The sequence below is a fragment of the Mobula hypostoma genome, chromosome 22 (genome assembly GCF_963921235.1).
Source record: "Mobula hypostoma chromosome 22, sMobHyp1.1, whole genome shotgun sequence".
In the NCBI taxonomy this organism is placed as follows: domain Eukaryota; kingdom Metazoa; phylum Chordata; class Chondrichthyes; order Myliobatiformes; family Myliobatidae; genus Mobula; species Mobula hypostoma.
In genome coordinates this window covers 50005396-50018437 of record NC_086118.1, presented here as the reverse complement: position 1 = coordinate 50018437, position 13042 = coordinate 50005396, and the positions used below count along the sequence as shown (strand labels likewise).

The following is a 13042-nucleotide window of genomic DNA, read 5'->3' as shown; positions in this document are numbered from 1 at the left end:
TCAGGAAACAGCTGCCTTCGGTGTATATATTCCATAAGCAAAACAAAAAGCCTTACTAATGTCCTTTACTGAACATTAATCTAATCAACGTATTTACTTTAATGATCACTATCTAAATACAAATGACAGAGTTGCAGGCAGTAGCTATAACTTTCACTATTAAGCATGTCCTACTAGAACTGACCCAATAAATTTATAATACTGTAAAATTCTTTCAAAAGTTTAAAATCAGAACTAATTTTTATGTTTATGAAAGCATAGAAAATAGTTTAGTTCCAAACTTTCTTAGATTGTGGTTTTTGTCTTGAATATTTAAAATAATAATAATTTTGTATTAGTGTTATATATTGTAATATATAACATTATGCCCTGTGTTAAAGAAGTGGGAAGAAATTCTTATCAATACATTCTAAAAACAATTTTAGTAAAAAGGGAGCTAAGGTGTCAGAAAACATCTTATAAAATTCCGCAGTCAGACCGTCCACACCCGGTGACATTGGTTTTTTTAAACTTGAAATGGCAGCCTTAACCTCTCCCAAGGTAATAAAAGCATCACACAGATCTTTCTGATCCTTGGACAGGTTCCCAAGAATATTAATATCATTCATGAAATGTAGTGTAGATGCTTCACAATATTTTGAGCTATACAGTTTACTATAAAAAGCAGAACAATATTTTGCTATTTTTTTTAAAAAGAGTCCTCTGTGGTCACACCATCGATATTAATCTGATGAATGGAATTGAATTGGGCACGCTGTTTTCCTAAGCGAAAGAAAGAAGCTGTACTTTGTTCACCCTCTGCCAGCTATTGTTTTCTAGATCTCACATATGCACCTTCAGCCTTTATAAGATAAAAATGGTTTAACTTATCCTTTAACAAAGCCAGCTCCTCTTTATCTCTCCCTGAAAGGTTATCTGGAAACAATTCACATAAATTTGCAATCTTTGAGATCAATGAAAAAAAACATTATATTATTAGCCCACTCACCATCAAGGCCACATATACAGAAAGTTGTTGGACAAGGACCAGAAACATCAAACAAGAAAATGTGCAGATGCTGGGAACCCAAGCAACACACACAAAATGCTGGAGGAGCTCAGCAGGCCAGGCAGCACCTATGGAAAAGAGTACAGTCGACGTTTCGGGCCGAGACCCTTCAGCAGGACCAGAAACATCATGAAGGATCCCATCCACCCTGCTCATGGACTATTTGTCCAAGTCCCATTAGGGAAGAGGCTACATAGCATCCTCACCAGGACCACCTGATTCAAAAACAGTTACCTTCCCCAAACAATAAGGCTCATCAATATTATTACCAACATCACTACTCCCTGCAAAAAAAATAGAGTGAAGCTGATAAACTTAAGTAAAAGATGGTTTGCCTTCCTGTCCTAATTGGAACTGTTAACTATTAACAGGTATTTTAAAGTAAGCAATAAGTTTATGCTGTGGTCTTGTAACCAAGGGCCCTGGGAAACATTCCAGTGACCATAAGCTATTTCAGTATGGGGTGCAAGTCTCCTGTTGATATGCAGCCAGCAGAATCAGAATTTTGCATTTACATGGTGGCTTCAGAGAAGTGCAAATCAGAAAATAATGCCCATTAAACCAAAGGATATAGGCTTGAAAAATCATAAAGAGGGAAGCCACAGGCAGTGAAACAAAGCTAGAGGTTTTTCTTCCTACTTACAGAGAGATTTAAAGTGAATAATTCCACCTTTACCACAACTGCTCGAATCTGTGAATCAACTAAAACATCATTTTAGGAAGCATCTCCCTTCCTACAATATTTCTACATCCAAGACACTCACTCAAGGTCAAAGATGAAATGCATCTACATCTGTTCAAAGCACTGATGTGGCAAAACAGCCCAATGGAGGAGACCGATGAGGCATGCATACGCACAAATGGGCAAGTGTTAGAACCGTCCAGTCTCAAAGATACAGGAAAACTAAAGCATAAGACAAAAATAAAAGGTCACATCTTAAATTAACTGTGCTAAGTGCATAGCTAAACTATGATACACCAGCTAGCATCTATAATACACCAAAGCAACTAGTCTACTCCATTAAAACTGTCATTTCCCACATGTAAAACTTGTAATAACTTTCACTTTGAAATGCAAGTAATAAAAATTCACGAAGAACAGATTTGGATACAAAAGCCTGTTTTGAATGCATTTGGGTTGAAAATGACCATTCTATCTGCTATAATGCATTTGAGAACCAATATAACTGACTACAAAGCACTGGCTGTCTTGTTCTTAAACAACATGTCACACTAATGAGTTGTTTCTAAAATATGCTCAGAACAGCATTCAGTAGTTTAGCCTGCTAGACAATAACTAGCCATTCTTTATTTAATCAGTATACTAGACTCCCCTTATCCACCATTAAAGGATGCCTTCAATAAGGAAACTGGCAGGCAATATCAAATTTAGTCTTACACAACAGTCCTATATTATGCAATAATATGGTGGGGGGTGATGAAAATAGACTCACAAATTTCAGTCATCACAAAGAAATTGCAGTCAAAAGGTGATATTTTGTGCAAGATGATCATGGAATATAGTTAACGCAGGTTGCACTGTAACAAAGCAGTGCTTGGGGGGAGAAAACAGCTGTACACTGATTTAAAAGTAGGCAACAGTGAATGGCAAAAAGTAAATCTGTTGACAGGAGAAGTTGATTTAATGTGCTTTTTTATAATCCACAGAGTGGAGAAGCATACTACTTAGATTTCTGGAGCACCAAATGCTTAATAGCTCTCATCAATGGTTTCTAGAAAGTTGTAATATTTAACACAAAATATGCTACAGAAAGCCAGAGAACACACGCACAATGCTGGAGGAACTCAGCAAATCAGGCAGCATCTAGGGAGGAAGTTGATGCTTTGGGCAAAGACCCAGTTGTAATAATTAACTAGTAATGAAACTTATTCCGTGCTGGGTGGTTAGTGAAAGGGACAAAATACAAATATCACCTTCTAAGCAAGTTACCATTCGCCTATATCAAATTAATTTTTGTGGAATGCCTTAACGAAATTATAAACAAATTAATCTTTTGAACAACCAGTAGACAAAAAAGCCTTATTTTTCCTATACAGCATTTGTAAAATAGCCCAAAGAAAATTTAGCAAGACATGTAAACAGCAACTTCCCTCGACCAACAACAGCAAACGCACGGCCTTGGCTATCCACAAGTCGAGGTCAGCAGTTGCATGGAACTGCACCATTTGCAAACCCTCATTCAGATCACACAATATGCTAATTTGGAACTGTTTTGCCAGTACTCAATAATCTCCTCAGCCTTCAAGATTTCAGTTGCAGCAAACTATTACTTTTCAACAGCAGCTTTGTTTCAAAAATGCATATCATTAAGACCATAAGAAATAGGGACACAATTAGGTCAGTCAGCCCATCACATCTGCTCTGCCTTTCCATCAAAGCTGATTATTTATCCCTCTCAGCTCTATTCTCCTCCGCAAAGCCTTTGACACCCTTACTAATTCAGAACCTATCAAACTCCACTTTAAATATACTCAATGATTTAGCCTCCACAGTTGCCCGTGGCAAAGAATTCCACAGATTCATCACCCTCTGGCTAAAGTAATTCATCCTCAACTCTGTTCTGAAGTATTTGTTCCTGTATCTGTTTTTGTTATGATTTAGAACTCTATTTTTAATAACTGCCCATGACATGAATGAGAATTGTAATGAACCTACTTAAGCAAAAACATATACATAAAACAGTATGCTCTGACTGTGTGGGATGGTGAAAGAAATCTATCCTTGATAATAATACTCAGACACTCCACTGACAGGTGTGCAGGACTGCAAATTCATAAAGGTTCAAGTGTCTCAGTGAATGAACCAGGAGGCAAATTGCTTAAAAACAGGCTTCAGTATGTTTTATCAAGGGATCAAGACACAAACTGCTCGTAAAAGGAACACACACAGCTCCAAAGCAGAAGTGCATTTTCAAGCATCTATTGAAGGCCACCATGAACAAAATCCCAAGGAACACTTTTTTTTCCATTCCAGATTTCCCTGCAAATGTAGGTGATGACTGCAATCAGTGTCAACCTGGCTATCCAGTCAGCTATTTGCTGAACGGAAAAATAAATGCCATTAAATTTAGTGGAACTCCCAAGGTTCCAATATTGCCAGGGTCTTTGATCAGTTTCAGCCATCTCCACACATTACTGAAAACATAAGCAATATTCAGGTATTATTGAACATCTATTACCCAGTTAGTGTTTTTGCTATTTAAAAACATATGCGGGACTACCAGTTTATATATCAATCTACTCTAAAAATGGAACAGTATAACTTAAACTAGTAATAGTGATACTATACACGCGATGAAAATATTGCTGCCCTGGATACACCAGAAAGAGTGCTCCGATGGTATCAATTTTTGCACTTATTCTGAATTAAGTTTAACTTTAAACACAGGGATCTACTTGGTTTAAACACAACTCAACTTGGTTAGGAGTTTGAGGAAATTTGACACATCCCCAAATACTCTTACAGATTTCTTACAGTGGCGAGCATTCTGACTGGTTACATCACAGCCTGGTATGGAGGCTCCAATGCACAGGGTAGAAAGGGGCTACAGAGGGTTATACTCAGCCAGCTTCATCACAGACACCGACGCCATCTTCAAGAAGGCAGCATCCATCATTACGACCCTCATCCTCTGGGACATGCCCCTTTTCTTGATACTACCATCAGGGAGGTCATACAAGAGCCTTTTTTTTGTGTGATAGTATATTTACTATCATCTTATATGTGCTATATGTGCCCTGTGCTGTGTATGACTGTGACTACTGTGTTTTGCACTTTGGCCCTGTAGGAATGTTGTTTGATTAAGTTGTATTTATGAGTATTCATGTATGGTTAAATAATTAAACTTGAACTTGAAGACCCAAACTCAGTGATTCAGAAAAAGTTTCTTCCTCTAGGTGATCAGATTTCTGAATGGCCCACGAATACTCATAATTATTTGTTTTTTGTAATTTAGAGTAATTTTTTTGACTTTACAATGTACTGCTGCTGTAAAACAACACATTTCGCATCATAAGACAGTGATAACAAAACCTGATTTAGATTCTAAGAATTTTTTTTAAAGCTTTGACAAGTATTTGGTAGTAGATAGATTTTTGCTCTACCAAAAAGTTGCCTTTATTTTGAAACACAATGGGATGATCCTAAAGACAAAGACCCTATTGTGAATTTGTGGCCCAAGTACTTTTAGTAAACCTTTGCCAAGGCAGTGAAAAGGCTACTGCAATTCTTCTCAAACTACCAAGAGTAAACAGTGACCTGGAAAAAGTACAAGAGAGGGAAGAAAGTTTCAGTCAAGAATCCAGTTTCTGAACTGTGACCTTTCCATCAACTTATGATAACATGGAATAATTAATAAATGATTCATCTGATGTATCTTCCATAAATTAGAATGTCTGCTAACTACCATCATATAGCCTCATATATGAAGCTGCTCTGGGTAAAAGTGGGCTAGTGCTTATGTTAACAACACTGATTTCAATCTAAGCTGCCCAGCAGTAAACAAAACAATTTGAGAAAATGTTTTCAAATCTTGATTCAATACCAGTACATCAACAATTTTGGTACAGAATAAAGACGGTTCAAAATATCACCTCTGCTCTTCAGCAATGGGAAGAAATAGAGAAATTCAGCAAGACACCATCACATAGATTCATCTACTAAATGAAAATTAAGTTACCTCAGAAACTTTGACCTTCAGCTTTTTATATACAAGACATATGCACTTAAATAGTTTTCTTCCTTTAAGAAATTTAATCTATTCAAATTAACTCAATGCTTCATCGACTAAACTCTTGCTGATGTTTGATGAAATGCTATCTAGAAATAGTTAGTAAACTACTGTTACTCAATACCGATGGATATTAGGACTCCAGTCACTAAAAACATTAATCAAGTTTGCCCAGCAGCATAAAGAGCTTGCTTATCAAATTCTTGAAGTAACACCATCTTTTCTGGCAGATCTGACTCCATAAATGCTACTACTTTAACAATTCATGACTGGTCACTGTACTTTCTAGATCTACAAGTGACATGACATTAACTCATTTCCAAAGAGCCCAATCATCTCAGAAGATGCTTTTGCCTCACTACTAATACTCAAAAATATTTAATTGATGAAACAAACTACATGTCCTCAGTTATTTCAAACAGATTCAAAGTTTTAATTAAAACAAGCTTACGTAGAAACCCCGTTAAGATTTAATAACTTGAAAATTGCATTTTACTTTTCCAGTGCATTAAATGTATGTGATAGGTTCTTACCTTCCCCTGCCTCCCACCAATGCCAAAACAGGTGCAAAAAAGATCTAAACAACAACATCCTCACTTTATGAAACCTCTGTGGTTTTCTCCTATTTAAAAACAGAAGCCAACTCACACATTCAAAAGTAGCAGCTACTGCTTGAGCTCATGGCTACCAACTTATTTGCATATGCCCCATGGAAAGTAGGTTGGGATTGTTAAAGAATTCTCTTTTGGCAGTCACACAGGCTGCCATGGGTGAGAGGGAAGAAAAATAAATTGTGATGGAATGAGGAGGGGAAATGTCACTCACAGGGGAAGGAATCAATGACTTAGCATTGGGTAATGAGATTCCAGAATGGTAAGGAATAACATGAACTGGGCTCCATGCCACAATCAGGCCATAGTCACAGATCACTGAAGCCAACGATTTCAAGATCTATGGCACAGACACAATGTAGATTTTGTCACCACTGTCCATCTGCAAACTGGCAGTACTCACAAATCAATGCAGTGGTTTGTCAGTGAAAACGAAAGACAAATGCCTCAGCCAGGAATACTTCAACTCACTGAAGGTTCCCAACCTTCTACTTGAAACTCTCCCACTGCGGATTGCATTTAGATCCAATTTTCAAGCTTAAATTGCAAAGGCATGTTGTGCTATGTTGGCCAAAATATGGCAGCCACAGAACATCCAGGCTGGATGAACTACGATAAAATATGCAGTGCAGTTTCCTGACAAGTACCGGAAATTGGCATCATCACATCAAACATGCAAAGCAAGCAATTTCTGATTTAGAATCAGAGTCATAGAAAACTACAGCATAGAAACAAACCATCTGGCCATCTAGTCCATGCCAAACTATTATGCTGCCTAGTCCCACCGACCTGCACCATAGCCCTCCACATCCCTCTTATCTATGCACCTATCTAAATTTCTCTTAAAAGTTGAAATTGAACCCAATCCACCATTTCTGCTGGCAGAAGTGCACAAAGAAGTGTATGAAATGCATTTTTTGAAACTAAAATAGTAAATGTATCTTCATACTTCAAGACCAAGGGGAAATAGGACTTGTTACTAAAATGTACTGATCTCCAATTTCAAAAACTCACACGCTCAGTATGAAACAGGACACACCCAGAAAACAAAACATTAAACAGATTATGATTCAACAGTTAGCAGTCAGCTTGTCATATGAAGTGTTTGATGGATCTGGGCCTGTATTCATTGGAATTAAGAATGAGGGATGACCTAATTGAAACCTACCAAATGTTGAAAAGCCTCAATAGACTGGATGTTTCCTACAGTGGGACAATCTAGAACCAGAGGATGCAGCTCCATAATAGTGGAGCATCCTTTGAGAATGGAGATGAGGAGGAACTTCTTTAGCTAGAGGATGGTGAATCTGTGGAATTCTCTGCCACAGGAAACAGTTGAGGCCAGTACATTGGCTATATTTAAGAGGGAGTTAGATATGGCCCTTGTGGCTACGGGGATCAGGGGGTATGGAGGGAAGGCTGGGGTGGGGTTCTGAGTTGGATGATCAGCCATGATCATAATAAATGGCGGTGCAGGCTCGAAGGGCCGAATGGCCTACTCCTGCACCTATTTTCTATGTTTCTATGACGCTGAGCAGTTTCCAACACAGTGCATTCACTCTCAGCAACACAGATATGTCATCCAATGTCCAACCTAGAAGTACCACCGACGCTGTGGACAATTTTTTGACAATGGGATGAACCTGGCGAGGGAAAGGAGTCTATGCCAGTGCCCAAGGATGATAGCTTCAATTGTACTAATGATTAAATAATCACACTATTGATCTACTCAAATGCAAACTACAGTCCCATGCTCCAAACATTTAATACATTCTGCTCTTATGGAATATAAACACCACAGTTGCTGTTTTTGGATATAAACTCCAAGACAAACATCACAGGTGCTGTTGCTAGACATAAACTGCTCTGCAAGTCACAACAGTTCAAATATTTGAAGAACAACCAGTTTGGCTACAGAAACTATTGTTACTATAGGGAATATTTTGCATTCAAGTGAAACACCCAGTTGTTGCTGTCAATGTGAATTTACGAGGTGAATAATGAACACCTCCCCAGTTCTGGTTTACTTGATTACAGCTAATATCAAAAGCAACTTATAAAAAACCTATATAACTGATAAATAAAGATTAATGGGAGCTTACAGAGAACATCTTGTCTGCAATTTATTTGATTTAACTTAAATTTACAGTTTTCACTGACTTAGACTTTAAATAGTTCAAATATGGAATTACTGGCATTTCAGTTGTTGGTCAGCATCCTGTAATTTTTGAGGTTTTTTTTGCTGATTTTGGATTATTTCCTCAATTCTCCTGCTCTTTAGTAATTAGGTAAAACAGTAGCTAGGTACACAAAATCTAGAAGAAATTCAGAACTGTTACAGTACTAGAGGTTCTTTGGGCCATTGAGCCCACACCACATTGTTACATTACAGTTCCTCATATCTGTGCCCAAATTTTCCCTTCAAATATTAGCCAATCTGTTTTTGAAAACTATAGCCAAATCTGCTTCCACTATTGCTTCAAACAGCATATTCCACATCATAACCACTCGCTTGGTAACAAGGTTTTCCCTCAGGTTCTGGATTCTTCCATCAGAACCAGGTTTTCATTAGTTTATCTACGATACTGTGTAAATGTTTTAGGTGTATATATTACATAGTTAGGGCGCCCAAGACTTCTGAACAGTACTGAATTTGTCAACAGGGAGCGGAGAGCGAGTTTGTAAATCTGGTTGGGCATGGCGAGGGGGGAGGGCTGTGGGAGGGATGTTGGACAGCTGGCAGAGAAAGAGTACTGGGGTGGGGTTGGCACAGATGCAGACACACCCAGCCCTGAGAACAGGCAAGGTCAGTTGATTCTGAACAATTAGTTTATTGATCATTACAGAATGCCTCTGTTGCTTCCTGCTCCCTCCCCCTCCCTTCCCTTTCCCCCCTACCAGGACTGCCCTCCCTGTCTCCTTCCCACTCAGTCCACTATAGAGACCCATATCAGCTTATCACTCACATACATCAAGAAATCTTTTTATGACACTGCAGTGCAATACACAAAAATTACAGTACTGTGCAAATGTCTTAGGCACCCTAGCTATGTGCGCTTCAGACTTTTGCACAGTACTGTAACTTTGAACATTTCCACTAATTCCATATCTCTGCTGTTAAGGAGTGGTACCTTTTCCAGGCTAGCCAAAGATCCATGACTCTGAAAGTTTCCAGTAGATGTGCACAACCTACAATTTGATATTTTCCAAGGGTTCCTGGCTTTTGTACATGATGGATCTAAGGATTCTTGAAAAGAGAATAAAAATCTCCAGCAGTTCAATCACCTTCGAAGATATGGGCACAGGTGGCCCCTGGCCCCTGCCCCCTGTTTTTATACTCCTTGCAAATGTACTCACTCTTTCTTCTCAAATATTTATTAAGTCAAATACCTTAATAAAGGTGGAAAGAGGCAAAAAATTCCAAACATTTCTTTAGCCCCTACAGTATTTTAAACAGATTACATGAGAAAGAACAAAGTAGCAATCTAATGGACCAAAAACACAAGTCATTCAGAGCAATGCCCTGAGGTAACTTGACAGGTACTTGAATGAACAAGGCATTGAGGGATCTGAAATTATTGTAAACAAGTGGGATTAGTATAGAGAACAAGATGGTCAGAATGACAAGGTGAGCCTAAGGCCTGTTTCAATGCTTGTCCAAGCCTATGGCCTCCAATGCATCTTTAGAGGTGGTTCTAAGCACGTTGTTGGTATCTTCCATACAACTGCGTTAAAGCTAAATCAAGATCAATACCAATATGCAATAATTGCACAACATTAAAATTTACTATTACTTTAAATAGAGGGTGAGGAGTATGACAGTTGGAAATATGTGACTATAAACATGTACACACAAAAAGATCGCCTGTGAGTTTGTGCAAAGGCTCTAGATTAAAATTCCTACACCTCCACACACCAACATGATACAAGTGATGGCCTTGCCAAAATATGTTTGTAAACGTTTGAAAAAACTGATACATTAAAAGGTACTGAGAATGTAATCTCCTTTGTCAAATAACCTTTCAGATTGTGTCATACAAAAATACTGCTGTGCTTACAGTATGGAAATCATTTGATGCATGCTAAAAATATAACTCAAATACTGCATGAATGAACTACATTCCACACAGGAATTACTAACAGAAGATGCAGATAATTTATCAAATCTCTACTCCTACTGAATGAGTCCAATGGTTTCAAAAGGTGCTGACAGTACTCCTGTGTATCACCCAAAACTCACAGACCTTATTGACAATCCACTTCAACTTTGAGGATTGTCAGAGCAAATCCAATTTAATGCTCACACAAACTTTCCCCCCAACTATGTAGACTTTCTTGCATTGGAGAAACCGAAGAGGGATTGGGTGAACACTTTCTGGAGCTGTCTAGTCCACAAGGACTACATTGAGCTTGCAGTCAGGTCAGATCGATATCCTAACACAGTCAGCATTTCCTCTCTCCACAGAAGCTGCCTGATCTGCTGAGTTTTCAACATTCTCTTTCATTTCTGATTCCACAATCTGTTGTGCTCACAGATTTCCTATACATTTTCTTTCTGCTTTGCATCTCTGTTCTCTCCGTCTGATTACACCTCCTCCTTCGGCACCCTCCCTCTACCAATACATGCCGTCCATTTTCTCTTGATCGCCACCCTATCACAGATAAGCCCCATGTGAACTCCACCCTTCCTCTCTCTATGCAGTGTAAAGTAAACCTTGTTTCTAACATTTCCTAGCTTTAATGAAAGCGACTCATGGACAGATTTCCAACTTTTTTTATTTCACTTTCCACACTTCTCAAGATGCAGTCCAAGAGGTTCGTGTTCTTAACTTTCAACAGGATCAAGCATGCTCAGATTGTCACTTTTAAATGATGTTGGTACTATCAAATACCAAAATGTTGGCAGATGCATGAAGACTTTGATTGAATACACAATCACCAATGAGGGCTAGTATAGAAGTATGTTAATGTATCTAAAACCAGGTGATATTTTCTATGTTCACAGAGCAAACTGAAGCACAAATTTCACCGTGCAGTTCAATCTTATTCCAACCACCATGCTATTCATTACTCACCCATCTCCTTGGAAGCTTGACTTTCACTGGCTAGTTCACCCATTTTCACCAGGGCCTCAAAATAGCCTTTTGCTGCAAAGGATACACCTGGAATATTCAGATTTCAGAAAATGTGTTGGTAGAAAAGTGCAAAAATACGCAGAACACTTTTATTCCTAGAGTTAAGTGACTTAACACCAAGAAACCATTTCAGCATTTTTTCCCCTCTTTTCAACAGCATTAATGAGAATTTAAGCATTGGCACCAGAATACTTTAAAGCAGCATTTTTGGATTACTTGGTACAATCATTAAAAGTGGGAGAAACATATGCAGCATTTTAATGAGATATCTAGGTTCAAGCTTCATTTGCTGGGAAAAATGGAAGAAATTAAAGCAAAACAGTCAAAAACTAGGAAGTAGAAATCTGTCATCTTTTTCGAGGACGAAACAGATGCTGGAGCTACTTCCCTCTATTGTAATTTACTCCCGATATTCAGCTCCGTTGACCAGGAGTGGTGTACAATCACAGTTAATTATCCACATCCACACGCTTTCAGTGAGGGGGCAAACTGAAACAAATTTCTACCCATATACTTCTAAATCATTTGATAGAGGCTTTAAGGATTATAGATATCAGAGGATAGTAGCTCAAATGTATAGCAAGTTGTATATCAGCCTTCTTTCAATCAGATACAAAATAAACTAATATAATTTACAAAATTAAAACCTGGTTTTATTTAAATTTCATTAAAACTAATAAAGATGTGGATAATTAAGTCTGCTTCCATAATATATTAGATGCAGATACACAAACGACTGTTCAGGAGATTGCCGATAGAATTACACCACTAAGTGCCTGAAGGACTTCAATTAAATAATCATTTTTGCTTTAGAAGTTAATTTTGCTTCTTTACTAAATTATTGCACAATAAAATATACTAATTTCATTGAGGGGCAACAATGAAATGAATTTAAATTGTAATTTGGTCTAACCAAACAGAGTTTACCATTTATCAAATGCAATTTCAAATTTCCATTTGTCTCAATAAAATGAACTGCAACCCTTTTCAGAACAAGGCAATTTCCCCAAAACATTTTTTTTTAAATCAAAGTAAATTAAATAAAAATATCAAATTAGATTTCTGAAGCATATATTATCAAGATCCAATTTCAAATCGCAATAGCATAAATACACCCATTAGCTCTCAATCACTCGAACAATATTGAAGTGGTTTTGTCTGTTTAAATTGACTTGCTTTTGTATGAACGAAAATATCTAACAAGGTTTTTGACGAAACTGTTGGATGCTTCAACATGCTTTCGACAAACACTATAAGTGTCAGAGAAAAAGATGCTAAAGTAATCGTTACCTTTTTAGCACATCTTTAAGGGCTTTACTTTAAAATAAACTGAAGCCAAAGTCCTCTTTCACAATGTGCATCCTCAATGTAGCAATGATGTAGACTGACATTTTTGAGTCTTCTCCCCCCCACCAAAAAGAAATTGTTTTAAAAGGACCATTAAAATGAGAATCAGATTTAAACTGGACTTTCAAACATTGGATCATACAGAAATAG

At 37.7% G+C, this 13042-nt stretch overlaps 1 protein-coding gene across 5 annotated transcripts in view; it reads right to left on the bottom strand.

The window, feature by feature from the left end:
• LOC134336380 (brain-specific angiogenesis inhibitor 1-associated protein 2-like) overlaps nt 1-13042 on the bottom strand; it is a 99777-nt gene that overhangs the window by 71349 nt on the left and 15386 nt on the right. For 4 of the 5 annotated variants that reach the window (XM_063030534.1, XM_063030536.1, XM_063030535.1 and 1 more), the window contains one exon: nt 11486-11572. The exons of the other annotated variant lie outside the window; for it this stretch is intronic. In XM_063030534.1, the coding sequence (XP_062886604.1) occupies nt 11486-11572 (87 nt within the window). The remainder of the gene's footprint in view (nt 1-11485; nt 11573-13042) is intronic. 5 annotated transcript variants of the gene reach the window in all.